Source organism: Hyperolius riggenbachi, chromosome 5, assembly GCF_040937935.1.
Source record: "Hyperolius riggenbachi isolate aHypRig1 chromosome 5, aHypRig1.pri, whole genome shotgun sequence".
Taxonomy (NCBI): Eukaryota; Metazoa; Chordata; class Amphibia; order Anura; family Hyperoliidae; genus Hyperolius; species Hyperolius riggenbachi.
Genome location: NC_090650.1, coordinates 204,754,562 through 204,781,101, shown reverse-complemented (window position 1 = coordinate 204,781,101; position 26,540 = coordinate 204,754,562). Strand labels below are relative to the sequence as shown.

Sequence of the window (26,540 nt, the reverse complement as noted above, 5' to 3'; positions counted from 1 at the left end):
GTGGGTAAATCTGCAGCCAATCTGTGTATTTTGTGGGTAAATCTGCAGCCAACCTGATTGCGGTTTGTGGGCAGGGCAAATCTGCAGCCAATCTGTGTATTTTGTGGGTAAATCTGCAGCCAATCTGTGTATTTTGTGGGTAAATCTGCAGCCAATCTGTGTATTTTGTGGGTAAATCTGCAGCCAATCTTTGTGTATTTTGTGGGTAAATCTGCAGCCAATCTGAATGTATTTTGTGGGTAAATCTGCAGCCAATCTGTGTATTTTGTGGGTAAATCTGCAGCCAATATTTGTGTATTTTGTGGGTAAATCTGCAGCCAATCTGAAGGTATTTTGTGGGTAAATCTGCAGCCAATCTGAAGGTATTTTGTGGGTAAATCTGCAGCCAATCTTTGTATTTTGTGGGTAAATCTGCAGCCAATCTGTGTATTTTGTGGGTAAATCTGCAGCCAATCTGTGTATTTTGTGGGTAAATCTGCAGCCAATCTGATTGCAGTTTGTGGGCAGGGCAAATCTGCAGCCAATCTGTGTATTTTGTGGGTAAATCTGCAGCCAATCTGTGTATTTTGCGGGTAAATCTGCAGCCAATCTGTGTATTTTGTGGGTAAACCTGCAGCCAATCTGAATGTATTTTGTGGGTAAATCTGCAGCCAATCTGAATGTATTTTGTGGGTAAATCTGCAGCCAATCTGATTGCAGTTTGTGGGCAGGGCAAATCTGCAGCCAATCTGTGTATTTTGTGGGTAAATCTGCAGCCAATCTGAATGTATTTTGTGGGTAAATCTGCAGCCAATCTGAATGTATTTTGTGGGTAAATCTGCAGCCAATCTGAATGTATTTTGTGGGTAAATCTGCAGCCAATCTGAATGTATTTTGTGGGTAAATCTGCAGCCAATCTGATTGCAGTTTGTGGGCAGGGCAAATCTGCAGCCAATCTGTGTATTTTGTGGGTAAATCTGCAGCCAACCTGAGTGCGGTTTGTGGCCAGGGCAAATCTGCAGCCAATCTGTGTATTTTGTGGGTAAATCTGCAGCCAATCTGTGTATTTTGTGGGTCTGTGGTCTGCCGGCCCTCCGCCATGTGGTCTGAAAAAAAAACGGCCCTCCATGCCCGCGAAGTTGGACAGCACTGTTTTAAACCATTCCATTGTTGCCCTAGCTTTATGTTTAGGGTCATTGTCCTGCTGGAAGGTGAACCTCCGCTCCAGTCTCAAGTCTTTAGCAGTCTCCAAGAGGTTTTCTTCCAAGTTTGCCCTGTATTTGGCTCCATCCATCTTCCCATCAACTCTGACCAGCTTCCCTGTCCCTGCTGAAGAGATGCTCCCCCCGAGCATGATGCTGCCACCACCATATTTGACAGTGGGGATGGTGTGTTCAGAGTGATGTGCAGTGTTAGTTTTCTGCCACACATAGCGTTTTGCATTTTGGCCAAAAAGTTCCATTTTGGTCTGATCTGACCAGAGCACCTTCTTCCACATGGTTGCTGTGTCCCCCACATGGCTTGTGGCAAACTGCAAATGGGACTTCTTATGCTTTCTGTTAACAATGCCTTTCTTCTTGCTACTCTTCCATAAAGGCCAACTTTGTACAGTGCATGACTAATAGTTGTCCTATGGACAGATTCCCCCACCTGAGCTGTAGATCTCTGCAGCTCGTCCAGAGTCACCATGGGCCTCTTGACTTCATTTCTGATCAGCACTCTCCTTGTTCGGCCTGTGAGTTTAGGTGGATGGCCTTGTCTTGGTAGGTTTACAGTTGTGCCTTACTCCTTCCATTTCTGAATGATCGCTTGAACAGTGCTCCTTGGGATGTTCAAGGCTTTGGAAATTATTTTTGAAGCCTAAGCCTGCTTTACATTTCTCAATAACTTGATTCTCTTAGACAACCTCTGAGGCCCTCACAGAGCAGCTGTATTTGTACTGACATTAGATTACACACAGGTGCACTCTATTTAGTCATTAGCACTCATTAGGCAATGTCTATAGGCAACTAACTGCACTCAGATCAAAGGGGCCGAAAAATTATGCACACACCACTTTGCAGTTATTTATTTGTAAAAAATGTTTGGAATCATGTATGATTTTCGTTCAACTTCTCATGTGTACACCACTTTGCGTTGGTCTTTCATGTAAAATTCCAATAAAATTGATTCATGTTTGCAACCCACTGTATGTATGATGGGTACTGTTATATCTCCTTCGAACCAGCATACATTGTCTTTGCTATATTTGTAAAAAAAAAAATCAAGTGTATTTTCAAGTGCAAAAAAACTAAATAAATTGAAGTTGCAAAAAATAAATAGGGAAATATTTGCAATTAAAGACAATAGCAGTAACACAAACATAAAAAAAATTGCATTCGGGAAATGTGGAGGACAGAGCTACAGCGGAAATTTTAAATGCTTGCTTTGCTTCTGTCTTTACCAAGGTGAAGCCTTTAAAGGGACTCCGAGCTCTACCTAGAATCAAAATTTGAACTTACCTGGGGCTTTCTCCAGCCCACCGTAGGTCGGGAGGTCCCTCGGTGTACTTCTGGCCCATCTCCCCGGCCCTCCACAGAAATAGCACCCGGCAGCTCCCGGGTGACACCGAGACGAGTGTTCTGCTCCCTCGTCCTGATAGCTCACGTCTGTCGTCATCATGCCGGCCGCCTCGCGTCATCATGGCGGCCGGTGTGACAGTACTGCGCATGCACGGTTTAATCACGCATGCACAGTACTGTCACCCCGGCCGCTGTGATGACACGAGGCGGCCGGCGTGATGACGACGGACGTGAGTTATCAGGAAGAGGGAGCAGGACACTCGTCTCGGTGTCACCCGGGAGCCGCCGGGTGCTATTTCTTCGGAGGGCCGGGAAGATGGGTCAGAAGTACGCCGAGGGACCTCCCGACCTATGGTGGGCTGGAGAAAGCCCCAGGTAAGTTCAAATTTTGTTTCTAGGTAGAGCTCGGAGTCCCTTTAACTCAAAATATGGCCCTGGGTTGTTCCCAATATTCCTTATTCAGCATGAATTGCCTAACACAGGAAGGTGTGCAGGAACGCTTAAATATGATTAAAGGGGAACTGAAGTAAGAGGTATACGGAGGCTGCCATATTTATTTCCTTTTAATCAATACCAGTTGCCTGGCAGCCCTGCTGGTCTATTTCTCTGCAGTAGTATCTGAATAACACCAGAAACAAGCATGCAGCTAGTCTTTTCAGCTCTGACTTTAAAGTCTGAAACAACTGATCTGCTGCATGCTTGTTCAGGGGCTATGGCTAATAATATTAGAGGCAGAGGATCAGCAGGGCTGCCAGGCAATTGGTATTGATTAAAAGGAAATAAATATGGCAGCCTCCGTATACCTCTTACTTCAGTTCCCTTTTAAGATAGAAAAGGCACCTGGCCCAGATGCTATCCACCCCGGGTATTAATAATGGCAGTATTTGGCAGTATTTGTATTTGTATTTGTATAGCGCCTTTCTCCTGTCGGACTCAAAACGCTTGCGAGGCAGCCACTAGAGCGCACTCAGTAGGCAGTAGCAGTGTTAAGGAGACTTGCCCAAGAAACTCCTTACTGAAATAGGTGCTAAAGGAGCTATTAAAGGAGTTAAGTTCAGTTATGGATAAGCCATCTTATTTTCTGTGAATCTCTTTCAAGTGGGTCAGTTCCTTATGACTGGCATACAGCTGATTTTTTTCCCTTAGGGCCCGTTTCCACTAGGAGTGGTGCGATGCGGCTACACAGCCGCATCGCACCGCAGGTGTCCTGAAACACATGCACAGCAATGGAAGAGTTTCCACTGCGTGCATGTTATGCGGAGCAGTGCGGAGCGCTCCGAGAATCTGCAGCATGCTGCAGATTCTCGCGCGGCCGCATCCACCCGCAGCCGCGTCCCATCGGGAGATGTGGAAGTGAAGCGGGCGCCGCATTCGCATCACTTTGCAGTGGCATCACTTTGCAGTGGAAACTGGCCCTAATTCGAGAAGGGGGAAAAAAATCAGAGCCAGAAAACTATATACCAGTAAGCTTAACTACTTCCCGACCGCCGTATAGACAAATGGCGGCCGGGAAGTGGACGCCGCAAGGACCGCCGTATTGACAAAATGCGGCGGTCCTTGTATGGGCATGGGCGGAGCGATCGCGTCATCCGTGACGCGATCCTCCGCCGGGAGTCGGAAGCCCGGCATTTTGCCTCTGCTCGCCGGCCACTTAGCAGAGCCGCGAGCGGAGGAATCCGCATATTCAGCCAATCAGGATGTATAAGGCACTTTGTTAGGTAAACAAAGTGCCTTATACGTGCTTCCTCCTCGCCTCGTGGTCTCATTGTTGCAGAGACCACCAGCGAGGAGGAACCACTCGTAAGTTTCATTGCACAGTGCTTTATTTTGCCCACAGCTTCCCTGATCACCCACCCCAGGCCTCATACCCCCCCTGATCACCCCAGCAGACCCCTGCCCAGCACCCTTGCACCCCTGCAAAACCCCCACCCCCCCCCCCCCCACCTGCCACTAACTAGCGACGCTGCCCCTTAGTTTAGGTCCCTAACTGCCTCCTAGTCACCCCTGATCCCCCCCCCCTACCTTTAGATCACCCCCAGACCCCATCCCAGACTACCCCCCTGTATACTGTATACATCTGTATACAGCTACCTTACCCCCTGATCCCCCTCTGATCCCCCTCTGATCACCTGTCTATCACCTGTCCATCACCCCTCAGCACCCCCACCCATCAGAGCAGACCCTAACTGCCCCGCGGGGGTAACCGATCACCTGCCCAGGCCCTCGATTGCCCTCATACCCCCTTTCTGATTACATCCCCTGCTCTTTGTTTACATCTGTCCTCCCCAGCAATCACTAACTGATCTTTGATCAGTAACCCCCTGTGTCTGCCTCTCATCAGATCAGGACTCAGTCTGCCCCGTGCAGGCTCCTGATCAACCCCCCACCCCCTCAAATCGCCCTCAGACCCCCCCCCCCCAAGCACCGTCCAAGTGCATTGTATTTGACTGTGCTGCGCTTGTATTCGATTGTGCTGCGCTTGTATTTGATTGTGCTGCGATTGTATTTGATTGTCCCGTGATCTGCTTCGATTGTCCCGTGATTGTTTGATTGCCTGAGACCCCACTTCCCACCACACCCAACCCCACCCTCCCCCCCACCACCTCCAACCACCACCTTCCGAGTGCATCAGATTTGCTTGTGCTGTGATTGGAGTCGATTGTGCTGTAATTGTATTTGATTGTCCCGTGATCGACTTCGATTGCCCCGTGATTGTTTGATTGCCTGAGACCCCACTTCCCGCCACACCCAATCCCACCCTCCCCCCATCACCTTCCGAGTGCATCAGATTTGATTGGGCTGTGATTGGAGTCGATTGTGCTGTAATTGTATTTGATTGTCCCGTGATCAGCTTCGATTGCCCCGTGATTGTTTGATTGCCTGAGACCCCACTTCCCGCCACACCCAATCCCACCCTCCCCCCATCACCTTCCGAGTGCATCAGATTTGATTGTGCTGTGATTGGAATCGATTGTGCTGTAATTGTATTTGATTGTCCCGTGATTGTTTGATTGCCTCTGAGACCCCACTTCCCACCAACCCCAATACCTCTCAAATAATACTTCTGTAGACCCTGGCGAAGTGGTGAGCGTCAGCATGGAAGTTGAAACTGGTACGGTGGCAAGTGCAGTAGTGCCCCCGTCGCAGCCACCAAGAAGAAGACGGGCCCGTAGTACCCATAGACTCCCAGAGGTGCTGGCACAACCAGATTGGCAATCCCCTGATTCCGCCGCACCCGTAGTGCCCCCTTTCACCGCCCAGTCTGGAGTCCAGGTGGCGACAGCTCATCTAGGAATGGCCCTAGAATTGTTGCAGCTGTTCATCACCCAGGTTCTCTTGGACTTAATTGTGGTTGAGACCAACCGTAAAGCCACACAATTCATCACCGAGCACCCGGAGAGCATGTATGCCCAGCCTTTCGGGTGGAAACCAGTCCAAGTTTCCGACATTAAAATCTTTTTGGCCCTTATCCTTCACTTGGGACTAATGAAACAGAATGTATTGCGGTCGTATTGGTCTACGAACCCAGTACATCATGTTCCCTTGTACCCTGCTGCCATGTCCAGGACACGATTTGAGTCCATCCTGCGCTTCCTGCACTTCAACGACGACGAAACCTGTCATGAAAGGGGAGACCCTGCTTATGACCGGCTCCACAAAATTCGGCCCCTCATAGACCACCTGTCCTCAACATTTGCAGATGCTTATATCCCTGAACAGCACATCTGCGTAGACGAGTCCCTCTTACGCTTTACCGGGCGCCTTGGCATCAAACAGTACATCCCAAGCAAGCGCGCCCGGTATGGGGTGAAACTGTATAAGCTCTGTGAAAGGGCCACAGGCTATACATGTCGTTTTAGGGTCTATGAGGGAAAAGACTCAAAATTGGAGCCGGTCGGATGCCCTGACTACCTGGGGAGCAGTGGAAAGGTTGTGTGGGACTTGGTGTCACCCTTGTTCCAGAAGGGGTACCATCTTTTTGTGGACAATTATTACACAAGTGTGGCCCTCTTTCAGCACTTAAAGTTAGAAGGAATCCGATGCTGTGGCACTGCGCGGCCTAGTCGCCAGGGCTTCCCCCAACGGCTCATTACCACCAGACTTGAACGGGGGCAGAGGGCCGCCTTGCGTACTGAAGACCTGCTCGCGGTGAAATGGAGGGACAAGAGGGACGTTTACTTTCTGTCCACCATTCACACCGACACGACAGTCCAAATTCAACGGGCAACTAAGGTCATTGAAAAGCCCCTTGTCGTCCACGAATATAATGTCAACATGGGAGGGGTGGACTTCAATGACCAGAGGTTAGCGCCCTATTTAATGACCCGGAAAACAAGACGCTGGTATAAGAAAGTGTCTTTTTATCTGATTCAATTGGCAGTTTACAACAGCTTTGTTCTCTACAGTAAGGCTGGGAGAACTGGATCTTTCCTCCAATTTCAGGAACAGATCATTCTGGACATCCTGTATCCAGGAGGTGCCAGCCCCCCCCCCCCCCCCCCCCCAGATGCAACTAGCCGACTGCATGGTAGGCATTACGCCTATCAGATTCCGTGTGCCCCAGGTCAACGCATCCGAAGAAAACGTTGTCGTGTCTGCAGCAGGACTGGAAGAAGGAATGACACCAGTTTTTATTGTCCCCGCTGTCCTGACCAGCCTGGCCTATGCGTAGGGCAGTGTTTTGAGAGGTACCATGAGCAGGTACACTATTAGAACCTAGGGAACTCCAGACACAGGAGTAGGCACACACTCAGTGGTCTTTTGCACATTGTCGCAGGGAGAGGAGAGGTAAGCTTGAAAACCAAACGGGTAAGCATAAAAGTGGGAAGAAGGATCGGTTTCCATGCTTGATATTGCTGATCTGTCCTGGGTTGGCGATATAAGACGGCATGTTTGAATTTCCCTTGAGTGTGGACACCCCCGGTTTATATTTTTATGTTTACTTGTGTCAAAAAATAAAATTTTCAATGACCTCACCATTACCCTCATGGAATACCTTGTTGTGTATTCTTTCCAAAATGGGGTCATTTGTGGGGTTTGTTAACTGTCCTGGCAAGTGGGCGGGGTGCTAAATTGTGAGCACCCCTGTAAAGCCTAAAGGTACTCATTGGACTCTGGGCCCCTTAGCGCAGTTAGGGTGCAAAAAAGTGCCACACATGTGGTATCGCCGTACTCGGGAGAAGTAGTATAATGTGTTTTGGGGTGTATTTTTACAAATACCCATGCTGGGTGGGAGAAATACCTCTGTAAATGACAATCTTTTGATTTTTTTACACACAATTGTCCATTTACAGAGTTATTTCTCCCACCCAGCATGGGTATGTGTAAAAATACACCCCAAAACACATTGTACTACTTCTCCCGAGTACGGCGATACCACATGTGTGGCACTTTTTTGCACCCTAACTGCGCTAAAGGGCCCAAAGTCCAATGAGTACCTTTAGGATTTCACAGGTCATTTTGCGGAATTTGATTTCCAGACTACTCCTCACGGTTTAGGGCCCCTAAAATGCCAGGGCAGTATAGGAACCCCACAAATGACCCCATTTTAGAAAGAAGACACCCCAAGGTATTCCGTTAGGAGTATGGTGAGTTCATAGAAGATTTTATTTTTTGTCACAAGTTAGTGGAAAATGACACTTTGTGAAAAAAACAATAAAAATCAATTTTCCGCTAACTTTTGACAAAAAATAAAATCTTCTATGAACTCACCATACTCCTAACGGAATACCTTGGGGTGTCTTCTTTCTAAAATGGGGTCATTTGTGGGGTTCCTATACTGCCCTGGCATTTTAGGGGCCCTAAACCGTGAGGAGTAGTCTGGAAATCAAATTCCGCAAAATGACCTGTGAAATCCTAAAGGTACTCATTGGACTTTGGGCCCTTTAGCGCAGTTAGGGTGCAAAAAAGTGCCACACATGTGGTATCGCCGTACTCGGGAGAAGTAGTACAATGTGTTTTGGGGTGTATTTTTACACATACCCATGCTGGGTGGGAGAAATAACTCTGTAAATGGACAATTGTGTGTAAAAAAAAATTAAAAAATTGTCATATACAGAGATATTTCTCCCACCCAGCATGGGTATGTCTAAAAATACACCCCAAAACACATTATACTACTTCTCCTGAGTACGGCAATACCACATGTGTGGCACTTTTTTGCTTCCTAACTGTGGTAAGGGGTCCAAAGTCCAATGAGCACCTTTAGGCTTTACAGGGGTGCTTACAATTTAGCACCCCCCAAAATGTCAGGACAGTAAACACACCCCACAAATGACCCCATTTTGGAAAGTAGACCCTTCAAGGTATTCAGAGAGGGGTATGGTGAGTCCGTGGCAGATTTCATTTTTTTTTGTCGCAAGTTAGAAGAAATGGAAACTTTTTTTTTTTTTTTTTTTGTCACAAAGTGTCATTTTCCGCTTACTTGTGACAAAAAATAATATCTTCTATGAACTCACTATGCCTCTCGGTGAATACTTTGGGATGTCTTCTTTCCAAAATGGGGTCATTTGGGGGGTATTTATACTATCCTGGAATTCTAGCCCCTCATGAAACATGACAGGGGGTCAGAAAAGTCATAGATGCTTGAAAATGGGAAAATTCACTTTTTGCACCATAGTTTGTAAACGCTATAACTTTTACCCAAACCAATAAATATACGCTAAATGGGTTTTTTTTTATCAAAAACATGTTTGTCCACATTTTTCGCGCTGCATGTATACAGAAATTTTACTTTATTTGAAAACTGTCAGCACAGAAAGTTAAAAAAATCATTTTTTTGCCAAAATTCATGTCTTTTTTTCTGAATATAATAAAAAGTAAAAATCGCAGGAGCAACCAAATAGCACCAAAAGAAAGCTTTATTAGTGACAAGAAAAGGAGCAAAAATTCATTTAGGTGGTAGGTTGTATGAGCGAGCAATGAACCGTGAAAGCTGCAGTGGTCTGAATGGAAAAAAAGTAGCCGGTCCTTAAAGAGACTCCGTAACAAAAATTGCATCCTGTTTTTTATCATCCTACAAGTTCAAAAAGCTATTCTAATGTGTTCTGGCTTACTGCAGCACGTTCTACTATCACCATCTCTGTAATAAATCAACTTGTCTCTCTCTTGTCAGAGTTGTCAGCCTGTGTCTGGAAGGCTGCCAAGTTCTTCAGTGTTGTGGTTCTGCTATGAACTCCCCTTTCCAGGCCCCTGTATGCACACTGCCTGTGTGTTATTTAGGATTAGAGCAGCTTCTCTCTTCTCTCTTATCTTTTACAAGCTGGATAAATCGTCCTCTGAGCTGGCTGGGCTTTCACATACTGAAGAATTACAGGCAAGGGCAAAGCTGTTTGCAGGAAGAAACAAGCAGCCTGAAACTTCAGTGCATGAGAACAGGGGGAAAGAAACACACAAATAATAATCTCTTGAGATTCAAAAGGAAGGCTGTATACAGCCTGCTTGTGTATAAATGTATTTTGTATGTGTGGACCTACTGTACATCAACCTACTTCCTGTTTTGGTGGCCATTTTGTTTGTTTATAAACAAACTTTTTAAAACTGTTTTTAACCACTTTTAATGCAGCGAGGAGCGGCGAAATTGTGTCAGAGGGTAATAGGAGATGTCCCCTAACGCACTGGTATGTTTACTTTTGTGCGATTTTAACAATACAGATTCTCTTTAAGGGGTAGAAAGCCCTAGGTCCTCAAGTGGTTAACATCAGTTGTGTGTAAACTGATTGAAGGTATCCTACGGGATGCTGTACAAAATTATGTAGCACAGAATAATCTTATTTCAGTTCAACAGCATGGTTTTACTAAAAACAGGTCCTGTCTCACCAACATGCTCAGCTTTTATGAAGTGGTGAATAAAAATGTAGATCTTGGGAAAGCTATAGATGTAGTGTACTTGGACTTTGCAAAGTCTTTTGACACTGTTCCCCACAATAGCTTGGTACAAAAGCTGAGGATACAGGGACTAGGAGAAAATGTGTGTATGTGGATAGAGAAACTGGTTAAGGGATAGAAGGCAAAGAGTGGTGATAACCGGAGCATAATCAAAATGGGAAACTGTTAGCAGTGGGGTACCACAGAGGTAAGTACTTGGTCCTATTCTTTTCAATGTATTTACTGTATTAATGATCTAGTAGACGGAATACAGAGTATTGTAGCCATCTTTGTTGATGATACAAAATTATGCAGAATTATCAACACGAAGACCGATAGTGACATATTACAACAGGACCTTGACAACATGGCCATATGGGCAGGCACGTGTTAGATGAAATTTAATGTTGATAAATGTAAAGTCATGCACCTTGGATGCACCAATGGTAGATCATCATATAAAATAAATGGCATACAGCTGGGGACATCTGACTTGGAGAAGGACTTGGGAATACTGGTCAATAACAAGTTAGGTAATCATATACAATGCCAAGCAGTGGTAGCTAAAGCAAATACAAATTCTGAGATGCATAAAAAGGGAAATAATATCTTGAGATGCTAGTATACTACTCTCTCTGTATAAATCACTTGTGAGGCCACATCTGGAGTATGGAATACAGTTTTGGGCACAACACTATAAAAAGGACATTGACCTTCTGGAACAGGTACAAAGAAGGGCAACTAAATTAATCAGAGGGATGGAAGATCTCACTTACCAAGAAAGTTTGGACAAACTGGGCTTATTTAGCCTGGAAAAAAGATGACTAAGAGGTGACCTGATTAACATAAATAAGTACATTAGAGGGCAATACAAAAGCTTGGCAGATTAGCTTTTTGACCTTAGGGTTGTACAACGAACAAGGGGACATTATTCGCGGGTGGAGGAAAAAAGTTTTTGCCATCTATTTAGAAAGGGGTACTTCACAGTGAGAGTGGTTAAAAAATGTGTAACCTCTTACCTTAGGAAGTACATCTTACCTCAGGCAAACTCTATATCTGCATTTAAAAAGGGCTTGGATGCTTTCCTTGCATTGAGGGGTTACTAAGAGATACTATACATGACTTCATAGTAGAAAATAATCTTATTTCTCAGCATCAACATGGGTTTACTAAAGACAGGTCCTGTTTGACTAACATGCTCAGCTTTTATGAGGTAGTGAATGCTAATATGGATATTGGGAATGCTGTAGATGTGATATACTTGGACTTTGCAAAGGACTTCTACACTGTTCCCCACAAAAGTCTGGTGCAAAAGTTGAGGATGCAAGGACTGGGGAAGAGTTTGTGTGCATGGATAGAGAACTGGCGAATGGACAGAAAACAAAGAGTTGTGGTCAATGGATCGTACTCAAAATGGGAGACTGTTAGCAGTGGGGTCCCACAGGGGTCTGTACTGGGTCCAGTGCTCTTCAATTTATTTATTAATGACCTAGTAGATGCAGTAGTGAGCAATGTAGCTATTTTTGCAGATGATACAAAATTGTGCAGAATCATCAACTCTCAGGAAGATAGTGTCATATTGCAACAGGATCTGGATAGGATGGCTATATGGGCACATACATGGCAGATGAAGTTCAATGTTGACAAATGTAAAGTCATGCATTTTGGTCATACCAATGGTCTAGCACCATACAAAATAAATGGGATACAGTTGGGGACATCAAACTTGGAGAAGGACTTAGGAGTACTCATCGACAACAAGTTAAATAATCGTACTCAATGCCAAGCCGCTGCAGCTAAAGCGAACAAAATTTTGGGATGCATTAAAAGGGAAATAAAAACTCGAGATGCTAGCATAATATTGCCCCTGTTTAACTCTCTAGTAAGGCCACATCTGGAATATGGAATTCAGTTCTGGGCACCACATTACAAAAAAGATATTGCAGTTTTAGAGCAGGTGCAGAGACGAGCTACAAAATTGATATGTGGGATGGAAGGTCTCGCTTACCATGAAAGGTTAGATAAACTGGGTTTATTTAGTCTATAGAAAAGATGCCTTAGAGGAGATCTAATTAACATGTATAAATACATCAGAGGGCAATATAATAGCTTGGCGGATGAGCTTTTTGTCCCTAGGCCTTCTCAAAGGACTAGAGGACATGATCTGCGCATGGAGGAAAAAACGTTTTAGCCATTTATTTAGGAAAGGGTTCTTTACAGTAAGAGTGATTAAGATGTGGAATGCATTGCCACAGGAAGTCGTTATGGCAAACTCTATACCTGCATTTAAAGGGGGCTTAGATGCTTTCCTTGCTTTGAAAGACATCCATGGCTATAATTACTAGGTTATGCCTAATGATGTTGATCCAGGGATTTTATCTGATTGCCATCTGGAGTCGGGAAGGAATTTTTCCCTTTTGGGGCTAATTGGACCATGCCTTGTGGGGGTTTTTTCGCCTTCCTCTGGATCAACAGGGGTATGTGGGGGACGGGCTGGAGTTGTACTTTGTACTGGTTGAACTCGATGGACATATGTCTTTTTTCAACCAAAATAACTATGTAACTATGAAGGGCATCCACGGCTATAATTTTTAGGTAATTCCTGAAAGAGTTTATCCAGGGATTTATCGGACTGCCATCTAGAGTCGGGAAGGAATTTTTCCCTTTAAAGGCTAATAGGCCCAGGCATTGTAATGTTTTTGCCTTTCCTGGATCAACTGGGATAAGTGCAGGTTCAGGATGGTGTTATTTAATTAATTTATTGTTTCCGTGCGACTTGATGGACGAATGTCTTTTTTTCAACTAAACTACCGGTATGTAACTACTGCATATGTAACTTAAAAACAGATTGCCACGAAACATACTGACAATAGGACAGTCCATCTTCACAGAGAACCCGCCCTGTGAAGTGATGTGTGGCATGACCCATTACTGTTCTCTCTCACAGCATGCTGTTAGCCGCTGCAGGTAGATTATCAAAGGAGCAAGAGGAATCCACTCTCACTCCTACTGTGCTGATCTTTACTTACCGTGCATGTGTGCACTAAATTGAAGTTTAATGCTGCTGTCTCCAATGTAAGTGACACAGCCAATGAACCTCTACATAGCGCGCAATCCGCGCATGCACAGTCAGTTAAAATCGGCACTGAGGGAACGAGAATGGATGTCTCTTGCTCCTTTGATTACCTACCTGCAGCGGTCACACAGCTTACACTGCATGGCGGGGGAGAACGGTAAATGAGTCATACTACACATCACTTCACAAGGCAGGTTCTGTCAGTATCTTTATGACAAACTGTTTCAAAGATAATAGCAGGATTTTTTAAATCTTTTTTTACAGTTACTGTTTTTATAACAAATGTTGACCTATTAATTACTTATATTGCTTTAAAACGGTATCTATTGATAGTTGTCATTTATTACAAATATGAGCAGGTTAATAATATACCTCCTTTAAATGATAAAGATAGGTAAGGATTTGGTTATCTAAGCCTTACTAATATGGTAAGAACATCATACAATGCAGGTATGGTACTATTCCCACAAATGGTAGGCAGGAGGAAGGAAGATATATACTGTATCTCTGTAGCCACAAATCATAGTGGATCAGATTATGAAAAAATGGTGTTGGCAGTAGATGTGCAGGATATCAACCCCTTTGCATGTTCCTTATATTATTGTAATTATCACAGAGTCCTCACAAACAAAAAAGAAGCTAACTTGCATCCTCTTAAGTGGAAGAAAGGCTTTTGCCCATTAATATGATGAAAGCAAGAAATTACGTAAGATGCAAGCAGCCAGAAGCGCTGAGTCCTCAGCTGTGGACCACAAGGACATAAGTAACAAAGTGCAAGCAGCTGCCACATAACTGAAACGCAGGGAATCTGGTCATACGGCAGTTTGGTATATACAAACCATTAACTAAATTACAACACAACTGTAAAAGTTCAATAACTTTTTAACAATCCTAAACTCTTGTACAGGACAGAAGGAAAACTTAAAGAAATACAAGGAGTGCAGAATTATTAGGCAAATGAGTATTTTGACCACATCATCCTCTTTATGCATGTTGTCTTACTACAAGCTGTATAGGCTCGAAAGCCTACTACCAATTAAGCATATTAGGTGATGTGCATCTCTGTAATGAGAAGGGGTGTGGTCTAATGACATCAACACCCTATATCAGGTGTGCATAATTATTAGGCAACTTCCTTTCCTTTGGCAAAATGGGTCGAAAGAAGGACTTGACAGGCTCAGAAAAGTCAAAAAATAGTGAGATATCTTGCAGAGGGATGCAGCACTCTTAAAATTGCAAAGCTTCTGAAGCGTGATTATCAAACAATCAAGCGTTTCTTTCAAAATAGTCAACAGGGTCGCAAGAAGCGTGTGGAAAAACCAAGGCGCAAAATAACTGCCCATGAACTGAGAAAAGTCAAGCGTGCAGCTGCCAAGATGCCACTTGCCACCAGTTTGGCAATATTTCAGAGCTGCAACATCACTGGAGTGCCCAAAAGCACAAGATGTGCAATACTCAGAGACATGGCCAAGGTAAGAAAGGCTGAAAGACGACCACCACTGAACAAGACACACAAGCTGAAATGTCAAGACTGGGCCAAGAAATATCTCAAGACTGATTTTTCTAAGGTTTTATGGACTGATGAAATGAGAGGGAGTCTTGATGGGCCAGATGGATGGGCCCGTGGCTGGATTGGTAAAGGGCAGAGAGCTCCAGTCCGACTCAGATGCCAGCAAGGTGGAGGTGGAGTACTGGTTTGGGCTGGTACCATCAAAGATGAGCTTGTGGGGCCTTTTCGGGTTGAGGATGGAGTCAAGCTCAACTCCCAGTCCTACTGCCAGTTTCTGGAAGACACCTTTTTCAAGCAGTGGTACAGGAAGAAGTCTGCATCCTTCAAGAAAAACATGATTTTCATGCAGGACAATGCTCCATCACACGCGTCCAAGTACTCGACAGCGTGGCTGGCAAGAAAGGGTATAAAAGAAGAAAAACGAATGACATGGCCTCCTTGTTCACCTGATCTGAACTAGTGTTGGGCGAACAGTGTTCGCCACTGTTCGGGTTCTGCAGAACATCACCCTGTTCGGGTGATGTTCGAGTTCGGCCGAACATCTGATGGTGTTCGGCCAAACTGTTCGGCCATATGGCCGAACTAAGAGCGCATGGCCGAACGTTCCCCGAACGTTCGGCTAGCGCTGTGATTGGCCGAACAGGTCACGTGTAGTGTTGGGCGAACATCTAGATGTTCGGGTTCGGGCCGAACATGGTCGCGATGTTCGGGTGTTCGAGCCGAACTCCGAACATAATGGAAGTCAATGGGGACCCGAACTTTCGTGCTTTGTAAAGCCTCCTTACATGCTACATACCCCAAATTTACAGGGTATGTGCACCTTGGGAGTGGGTACAAGAGGAAAAAATTTTTTAGCAAAAAGAGCTTATAGTTTTTTTTTTTTTTTTTTTTTTAATTTTTTTTTTTTTTTTTTTTTTTTTTTTTTTTAGTTTTTGAGAAAATCGATTTTAAAGTTTCAAAGGGAAAACTGTCTTTTAAATGCGGGAAATGTCTGTTTTCTTTGCACAGGTAACATGATTTTTGTCGGCATGCAGTCATAAATGTAATACAGATAAGAGGTTCCAGGAAAAGGGACCGGTAACGCTAACCCAGCAGCAGCACACGTGATGGAACAGGAGGAGGGCGGCGCAGGAGGAGAAGGCCACGCTTTGAGACACAACAACCCAGGCCTTGCATGAGGACAAGAAGCGTGCGGATAGCAATTTGCATTTTGTCGCCATGCAGTCATAAATGTAATACAGATAAGAGGTTCAATAAACAATAAACAGTAATTGGTGTTGTCCAGAATGCGCACAATGCGTGGGTCGCGTTCAATGCAGTCCTAGGCCGAAGAGGTCATAGCCTAGGGTCACAAAAACCTGTTTATTTGGGCAATTTCAATGGTGGCGAGTCTGACGTACATAAATCGCAGCAATGGCCGTTAGCAACGTCTGAATCTCACGAAATGTCTCATGCAGGTAGAAGACATATTGTTAGACTTGGGCTCCAAAGATGGGTTCCCTACATCTCTGCAAACCAGAGTTACAGGGCTCCAAATTTGGTAAAATCCCCCATAGGCTTTCATTGGGACTCCTATTTACAGTTCCAAAATCTCACATCTTTTCAAAGGGCAATTGCTCAGCAGTGGCAAATTTTCTAGCATTGTAGGGACCCTTAGGGGGAACATGACTGGTGAGTTTCGGCCCCTAGGCCAAAGAGGTCATAGCCTAGGGTCACAAAAACCTGTTTATTTGGGCAATTTCAATGGTAGTTATGCTGACATACATAAATCTCAGCCATGGCCGTTAGCAACGTCTGAATTTCACGAAATGTCTCATGCAGGTAGAAGACATATTGTTAGACTTGGATTCCAAAGATGGGGTCCGTACATCTCTGCAAACCAGAGTTACAGGGGTGCAAAATTGGTAAAATCCCCCATAGGCTTTCATTGCCTCCCTATTTCACTTTCCAAAATCTCACATCTTTTCAAAGGGCAATTGCTCAGCAGTGGCAAATTTTCAGCATTGTAGGGACCCTTAGGGGGAACATGACTGGTGAGTTTCGGGCCCCTAGGCCGAAGAGGTCATAGCCTAGGGTCACAAAAACCTGTTTATTTGGGCTATTTCAATGGTAGTGATGCTGACGTACATAAATCTCAGCCATGGCCGTTAGCAACGTCTGAATTTCACGAAATGTCTCATGCAGGTAGAAGACATATTGTTAGACTTGGATTCCAAAGATGGGGTCCGTACATCTCTGCAAACCAGAGTTACAGGGGTGCAAAATTGGTAAAATCCCCCATAGGCTTTCATTGCCTCCCTATTTCACTTTCCAAAATCTCACATCTTTTCAAAGGGCAATGGCTCAGCAGTACCAAATTTTCTAGCATTGTAGGGACTCTTAGGGGGATCATGACTGGTGAGTTTTGCCACTGCTGAGCCATTGCCCTTTGAAATGGTGTGAGATTTTGGAACGGTAAATAGTAGGCCCAATGAAAGCCCTATGGGGGATTTTACCAATTTTGGAGCCCTGTAACTCTGGTTTGCAGAGATGTAGAGACCCCATCTTTGGAATCCAAGTCTAACAATATGTCTTCTACCTGCATGAGACATTTCGTGAGATTCAGACGTTGCTAACGGCCATTGCTGCGATTTATGTACGTCAGACTCGCCACCATTGAAATAGCCCAAATAAACAGGTTTTTGTGACCCTAGGCTATGACCTCTTTGGCCTAGGGGCCCGAAACTCACCAGTCATGTTCCCCCCAAGGGTCCCTACAATGCTAGAAAATTTGCCACTGCTGAGCAATTGCCCTTTGAAAAGATGTGAGATTTTGGAAAGTAAAAATAGGGAGGCAATAAAAAGCCTATGGGGGATTTTACCAATTTTGGACCCCTGTAACTCTGGTTTGCAGAGATGTAGGGACCCCATCTTTGGAATCCAAGTCTAACAATATGTCTTCTACCTGCATGAGACATTTCGTGAAATTCAGACGTTGCTAACGGCCATGGCTGAGATTTATGTACGTCAGCATAACTACCATTGAAATAGCCCAAATAAACAGGTTTTTGTGACCCTAGGCTATGACCTCTTTGGCCTAGGGGCCCGAAACTCACCAGTCATGTTCCCCCTAAGGGTCCCTACAATGCTAGAAAATTTGCCACTGCTGAGCAATTGCCCTTTGAAAAGATGTGAGATTTTGGAACTGTAAATAGGAGTCCCAATGAAAGCCTATGGGGGATTTTACCAAATTTGGAGCCCTGTAACTCTGGTTTGCAGAGATGTAGGGAACCCATCTTTGGAGCCCAAGTCTAACAATATGTCTTCTACCTGCATGAGACATTTCGTGAGATTCAGACGTTGCTAACCCTAGGCTATGACCTCCTCGGCCTAGGACTGCATTGAACGCGACCCACGCATTGTGCGCATTCTGGACAACACCAATTACTGTTTATTGTTTATTGAACCTCTCATCTGTATTACATTTATGACTGCATGGCGACAAAATGCAAATTGCTATCCGCACGCTTCTTGTCCTCATGCAAGGCCTGGGTTGTTGTGTCTCAAAGCGTGGCCTTCTCCTCCTGCGCCGCCCTCCTCCTGTTCCATCACGTGTGCTGCTGCTGGGTTAGCGTTACCGGTCCCTTTTCCTGGAACCTCTTATCTGTATTACATTTATGACTGCATGCCGACAAAAATCATGTTACCTGTGCAAAGAAAACAGACATTTCCCGCATTTAAAAGACAGTTTTCCCTTTGAAACTTTAAAATCGATTTTCTCAAAAACTATAAGCTCTTTTTGCTAAATTTTTTTTCCTCTTGTACCCACTCCCAAGGTGCACATACCCTGTAAATTTGGGGTATGTAGCATGTAAGGAGGCTTTACAAAGCATGAAAGTTCGGGTCCCCATTGACTTCCATTATGTTCGGAGTTCGGCTCGAACACCCGAACATCGCGGCCATGTTCGGCCTGTTCGGCCCGAACCCGAACATCTAGATGTTCGCCCAACACTAATCTGAACCCCCATTGAGAACCTGTGGTCCATCATAAAATGTGAGATTTACAAGGAGGGAAAACAGTACACCTCTCTGAACAGTGTCTGGGAGGCTGTGGTTGTTGCTGCATGGTGAACAGATCAAAACACTGACAGAATCCATGGATGGCAGGCTTTTGAGTGTCCTTGCAAAGAAAGGAGGCTGTATTGGTCACTGATTTGTTTTTGTTTTGTTTTTGAATGTCAGAAATTTATATTTGTGAATGTTGAGATGTTATATTGGTTTCACTGGTAAAAATAAATAATTGAAATGGGTATATATTTTTTTTGTTAAGTTGCCTAATAATTATGCACAGTAATAGTCACCTTCACGCACAGATATCCCCCTAAAATAGCTAAAACTAAAAACAAACTAAAAACTACTTTCAAAAATATTCAGCTTTGATATTAATGAGTTTTTTGGGTTCATTGAGAACATGGTTGTTGTTCAATAATAAAATTATTCCTCAAAAATACAACTTGCCAAATAATTCTGCACTCCCTGTACACCCTGTATGTATTTAGAGCGTTTAGCCTGTCTAATTCCCCCTCATCTGTGTCTAATCACAAAATGTAATTTGATCTCTCCCCTGTGTCACCTGACTGTCACGGCAGATAAGCTAATTTGCAAGCACAGGATGTTAACAATATGTCTGCTTCCATGAAACCAGGAAGTAGAAACACTGCAGATTTATTGTAGGATTTGTATCAGCTGTAACAAAGAGGTTTTTGACCATTAATCAACCTCGCTCTGGGGCTCCACGCAAGATCTCATCTCGTGGGGTGTCAATGGTTCTGAGAAAGGTGAAAAAGCATCCTAGAACTACACGGGAGGAGTTCGTGAATGACCTCAAATTAGCAGGGACCACAGTCACCAAGAAAACCATTGGAAAGACATTACACCGCAATGGATTAAAATCCTGCAGGGCTCGCAAGGTCCCCCTGCTCAAGAAGGCACATGTGCAGGCCCGTCTGTAGTTTGCCAATGAACACCTGAATGATTCTGTGAGTGACTGGGAGAAGGTGCTGTGGTCTGATGAGACCAAAATAGAGCTCTTTGGCATTAACTCAACTCGCTGTGTTTGGAGGAAGAAAAATGCTGCCTATGACCCCCAAAACACCGTCCCCACCGTCAAGCATGGGGGTGGAAACATTTTGCTTTGGGGGTGTTTTTCTGCTAAGGGCACAGGACAACTTAATCGCATTAACGGGAAAATAGACGGAGCCATGTATCGTGAAATCCTGAACGACAACCTCCTTCCCTCTGCCAGGAAACTGAAAATGGGTCGTGGATGGGTGTTCCAGCACGACAATGACCCAAAACATACAGCAAAGTCAACAAAGGAGTGGCTCAAGAAGAAGCACATTAAGGTCATGGAGTGGCCTAGTCAGTCTCCGGACCTTAATCCAATAGAAAACCTATGGAGGGAGCTCAAGCTCAGAGTTGCACAGAGACAGCCTCGAAACATTAGGGATTTAGAGATGATCTGCAAAGAGGAGTGGACCAACATTCCTCCTAAAATGTGTGCAAACTTGGTCATCAATTACAAGAAACGTTTGACCTCTGTGCTTGCAAACAAGGGTTTTTCCACTAAGTATTAAGTCTTTTATTGTTAGAGGGTTCAAAAACTTATTTCACTCAATGAAATGCAAATCAGTTGCTATCTTTTATTTAAGGTTATTTTGTCGATTTTCCTTTTGATGTGCTATCTGCCACTGTTAAAATAAACCTACCATTGAAATGATACTGTTCTGAGACTTTTCATTTCTTTGTCATTGGACAAACTTGCAAAATCAGTGAGGGGTCAAATAATTATTTCCTCCACTGTATGTTTGATAATCTCACACACTGATGCCATCTAGTGGATCAAAAATACATATAACGTAATGCTTCACCACTTAAATGACCCAAATATGTGTACACCAACAAAACAAAAAACATTGTTTCTAACAAATGATAGTATTCTGCAAACAAGGAAATAAAATGGCAGTACAAAAATTCCAATCATTGGTATATGAAATAAATGTACTCAGTCCATGGATTCTGCTGCTCATAAACACAACAGAGTGAAAGCTTTCAGGACAAGCACAGGGAGGTAAGAACCGATTTGTAAGTTCAGCGGAGATTGACTTACTCTGTTGGATTAACACCAGCCTGGCTATTGAATGCTTCCAGTTTTGATCAGATAAAGGCTAGCTGTTTGGAGCGCTTCATAGGTTCTGTACTACAAACAGAAATTTGGAGAGAATATTATCATTGGCTACTTTTCCCAATAGGTTTTTCATTCATAATTCCCCCCCAATACTGTCACAGCTTTAGCGTGCCTCACTGCTTCCTGGCTGGGTTTCAGAAATAGTTAAAAAGGATCTGTAGAGGTGCCCTTAACCTCCCCGGCGTTCTATTGAGATCGCCAGGGAGGCTGCGGGGGTTTTTTTTTTTAATTAAAAAAAAAACTATTTCATGCAGCCAACTGAAAGTTGGCTGCATGAAAGCCCACTAGAGGGCGCTCCGGAGGCGTTCTTCCGATCGCCTCCGGCGCCCATAATAAACAAGGAAGGCCGCAATGAGCGGCCTTCCTTGTTTTGCTTAGATCGTCGCCATGGCGACGAGCGGAGTGACGTCATGGACGTCAGTCGACGTCCTGACGTCAGCCGCCTCCGATCCAGCCCTTAGCGCTGGCCGGAACGTTTTGTTCCGGCTGCGCAGGGCTCAGGCGGCTAGGGGGGCCCTCTTTCGCCGCTGCTTGCGGCGAATCGCCGCAGAGCGGCGGCGATCAGGCAGCACACGCGGCTGGCAAAGTGCCGGCTGCGTGTGCTGCACTTTATTTGATAAAAATCGGCCCAGCAGGGCCTGAGCGGCAGCCTCCGGCGGTGATGGACGAGCTGAGCTCGTCCATACCGCTCAGGAGGTTAAATATGTCAGCTTCCACATCCCTTTCACCTCTGGTGTCCTTTAAATGACAGCTGCAATGAGAAGAATATGGAGGCTGCCAAATGTATTTTCTTTTAAACAATACCCGTTGCCTGTCAGCCCTGCTGATCTATTTGGCTGCAGTAGTGTCTGAATCACACCAGAAACAAGCATGCAGCTAATCTTGTCAAATCTGACAATAATGTCAGAAAAACATCTGATCTGCATATGCTTTGCAAGAGGAAATAGGAAGTTTTAACTGTAGGTTTGCTGTAAATGTAGCCAGATTTATTACTTCAAGAAACTATACTGTAAGTGCTCAGACAGAGACTCTATGTTACATGATACATTCAGAGAACCTGGTAGCAACAGATAATAAAATGAAAGTTTTCACCTCCACTTGGTGTGGTTGGCTGGTCTTCAGGAAGTCTGATGACTCTCAAGTCTTTCTTTCATTAATACAAGAGCTATCAGTTCTATATTAGGAACATTAACTTGAATCGTACGTCTTTGGCTCTGCATGTCTTATGTTACAGCTTGCTGCTTTGTTCTCTCTTACAAGGAGAAAGATGACACCATACTATTCCTGCTGTTTTTGCACATGTGCATGTCTTAAAACAGATCATTTACATTTATCTTTCAAAGCTTAGGAATTTTTTCTGTTGTTTCTTTCTAGCTTTTCTTTTTAGTGACTTTTCTTTCTTATACTTGGTTTTTGGAAACGGTATTATGGATTTGATTGTATATAGTGCTGAAATCTTCTACTGTTTAAAAGGGACCCGATGTGTGAATCCTATGGAAGCTGCCATATTTGAAGCCCTGTTTTGTATAGAGGGATATGTCATGGAAAAGCATGTTATAAGATACAGCTCACTATATTCTGGTGGATGAATGCGCAGGCGAATGTGATGGGTATAGGCAATATCTCTGGGCAGATAATTATTACCTACTAGCTGATGACCCAGCATTGCCCAGGCATGTATTTGGCTGGTGTTGGCTGCGCCCACTTTTTCTAACCCTAACACACGATTACTCAATTGCTCAATGACCTAGTTTGTGAGCTTTGCAGTGTTTGGCATCAGTAATTTGCATTGAAATGAAACAGATCTGATTGGCTATGGCTCCACCCCTTTTCTGAATTTGACCCTCAGTCACCCTATGACCAACTGTACCAGGTTTGAGGCTTGTGCCATTAACAGTGCAAGAATGGCAGCAATTAAACATTCCCCTTGCAAATCAATAGGTGAATTTTGATTGGCTTTTGTAGGCTCCACCCACTTTTCTGAATATTAATCCCAGTCATCCAGTGACTGACTGTGCAGAGTTTGAGAATCCTACCATTAACAGTCTAAGAATGGCTGCAGTTTACATTTTCCCAGTGAAATTTGTATTTGTCTCCGCCCACTTTTCGGTTATGGGAATAAAAAGTACCCTATATGTTATTCCAGGTAATGTACTATGTGTGTGCCAAATTTCATTCAAATCCGTTCAGCCATTGTTGCATGATCGAGTAACAAACATCCAAATGTCCAAATATCCAAACATCTGAACTTTCCCATTTATAATATTAGTAGGATACATATATCAAGCCACAGCTGACATATGAAGCAATCTGACTAGATTTGTTTTTTATATGATTCTATTTAGGTGCTAAGGCTAATGTTTTTGTAATTTCCACAATGAGAATTGATCTGTCACGGTTTCAATATTTTTGACAATAAATGTGTATTAATGTTGACATCTGAACAAAAACAAATATTAGCTCCAAAGTTGCTCACTTTTTTAAAAGGATAAAACAGTTATTCCGCATCATCTTTTTGATTTGTGATGGTCGCTTCTATAGTCCCTATTATAGGCAGCTGAAATGAAGATGGAAGTCATTTAGAGTCCATCTCAAAGAGGGCATGAATTAACAGACAAAGGAAAAAATATATGTACCAGCATAACTGGTCAGTATTTATGCCAACACCTTACATTTGTTTATATTATGTAACACTCTGGTGTCAGCTGAACACATTGCCCATACCTAGATTGCTGCCAACCACTCCTTTCCATAGTTCACATATACAGTATGAGATGAGAGGGAAAACCCAAAGACTGATTCCAGCTTACAGAAAAAGCAAACAAAATAAACTCTATACCAATGCAAACTCAGCACCAGATAAAAGAGGGATCAAAGTAAAGCACATATGCAAATACTGCAAATAGAGTATTCAAGTGGCGGGGACCTAAATATAATTTAGGTTTATAAAATACAGGAAGCAATATATACAGGTATAATTCCTAGAGAGCCCCAGAGAAAGGTTCTCAGTGACCCAAAGAGAGGACCTTGGAGAGGACCGTAGTCTGGAGAAGTTTAACCTGGCTGAGGTCTGCACACAAAAACCTTTGGAGATAAGCAGGAAAGAGATAACAGGATCCAGGGTTCCTCTTGTAGTTGGTGAGAGAAACAAGAATAGTGTTGGTACAGGATGTAACGCCATTATTCAGAGACATGGTTTTTTGAGTCAAGGGAAGGGGAAGATTGCACATTAGTATGCTGCCCTGTAGACACCAGAAAGTTTATTTTTGACCCATTAAGTGGATTCAGAGCACAAAGACATCTCCTGTTCTTCAAAATGTATTTCTATCGCTTCCTTTTGTGTTCCCCACTAAACTAAGCTAAGCCACAAAATTCTATTTGGTATTTGTGGTTAAACCGGAAATAATAATGCAATACTAATTACGTACTTCGCTATTTTCTTTTCTTTTTTAAATAGAAATGTATTGAATCAGGGCCTTAAAGGGTAAAATATAAATATAAAAAAAATTAACCCCAATAGGTGATAAAAGTTTAACCGAATTTGTAAAGTTTTAATACCCCATTTTAGTGGTTTCAATGGATTTTATAATGTGTATGTACTAAGTTCTTCTTTTATCATTCCTGTTTAGGCATCATCAACGAATGACATTTTAAAAACCTGCAGAAAGCAATATGAGGTACGATTGTAATGATGTCCTTTGTTACAAAGGGAATACAAGTTGTTGTTGCTTCAGCAAAAGGATTCCACAGATTATGCTGATACATTTGGTACTATTAGCCATAAGTAAAGTTTACATTCATAAGTTCAGTAAAAACAGATCATGATTTAAGTATTTGAACTGAACAGCAGAGTATATATTTGTTTTCTCTAAACCGCTTCACACCTACTTCTTGTTTTTCCCTTATGGCATAGAGCAGATTTGACTTTTAAGCTGTGTCCTTATTTAAACAGAAAAAAACTTTATCACCACTTATGACACCCTATTGATATATACCAGTGATCTGCAAACTTGGCTCTCCAGCTGTTAAGGAGCTACAAGTCCCACAGTGCATTGCGGGAGTCTGACAGCCACAGTCATGATTCATAAAGGCAAATGCATTGTGGGACTTGTAGTTCCTTAAAGCAGTAGGATCAGCCATACTATGCCAGGAAAAAAAACACATATATAAGTAGATAAATAAGGAAAAAGTTTGCGCTTGTGTGGATGAATGTGTTGCTGCTAGAGGTGGGGTCGGCTCAGACCCAATGATGGAGAAAATGTGTATAGTACCTCAGCGCAAAAAGGGGTGTGGAACTTGTATGCCTTGAGGAAGGCATACAGCCGAAACTCAAGTCGGGAGAGGAGTCTACGTGTTTTATTACGTGCAATAAACAAGCTCTGCTTCTAGTAAGTGATTCCTAAGCGGTGGCCACTCATTTCGCTACTCTCTGCACTATATGTTGCCTATCTCTTTTTTAGGCTGTCCGGTGCGATTTTATTGGCGCACGGAACTACATTGCAGTGCAGCACGCACCCTACTGGCAGTAGGGCTTGACGGACCGGAAACAGGAAGTGGTAGAGCGAGCAAGCTCTTATCCCCAGCCGCTGTGATATCGCGATTACTTGAAATACAGAGATCGGGATTACAGCAAGTATTTGGGCAGCTAGATGTAACCTCTATTGTACTGTCATCTGTTTACATCTCGAGTGGGCTTGCATAGCCCGGGGCAAGTTCCACACCCCTTTTTGCGCTGAGGTACTATACACATAAGTAGATAAATACTTGATCTACTTACATAACACATGTATTATACTGTCCACGTTTTGATTTCAGTGAATGTTATATAGTAAATGACGATAATTTTGTTAGTGGTGGGGGCCATGTCTTTTGCCCACAGTTAAGGCTAACTCGTGATGTCATTTCTGCCCTTTACTTTTTTTCTTGTCTCCTCCAATCGCTTAGTCACCTCAGCCTTGCTTGTAAACACAAGTGAGTAGGGGATTAGGTTTCAGATAAGCAGCTGGCAGGGAAATAAAGGGAAAAGGAGGAATAGATTATAGATAAAAGAACCCCCAGCTTGCAATTCTTTGGCACCGACTACTAAAGGGCCAGTGCTCCTTAAGTATGGGATAACTCCAAATCATAACAGCAGAAAAAGTTTTGAAAGTTTTGAATGCAGGATTAAAATCTTTATCACTTAATACACTCAGACCAGTTGTTGTTGAAATTTGATTTTTTATGGTGACGATACCGCTTTAAAAGCTGGAGAGCCAAGTTTGCAGATCACTGATGTATACATTGTTGTTTGTGACAAACTATTCTTTCTTTGTGTTTTTTTCC

General features: G+C 43.6%; 1 protein-coding gene across 1 annotated transcript in view; it reads left to right on the top strand.

The window, feature by feature from the left end:
* RECK (reversion inducing cysteine rich protein with kazal motifs) overlaps positions 1-26,540 on the top strand; it is a 182,480-nt gene that overhangs the window by 47,150 nt on the left and 108,790 nt on the right. Inside the window, exon 6 of the mRNA XM_068236611.1 lies at positions 24,848-24,895. Within this exon, the coding sequence (XP_068092712.1) occupies positions 24,848-24,895 (48 nt within the window). The remainder of the gene's footprint in view (positions 1-24,847; positions 24,896-26,540) is intronic.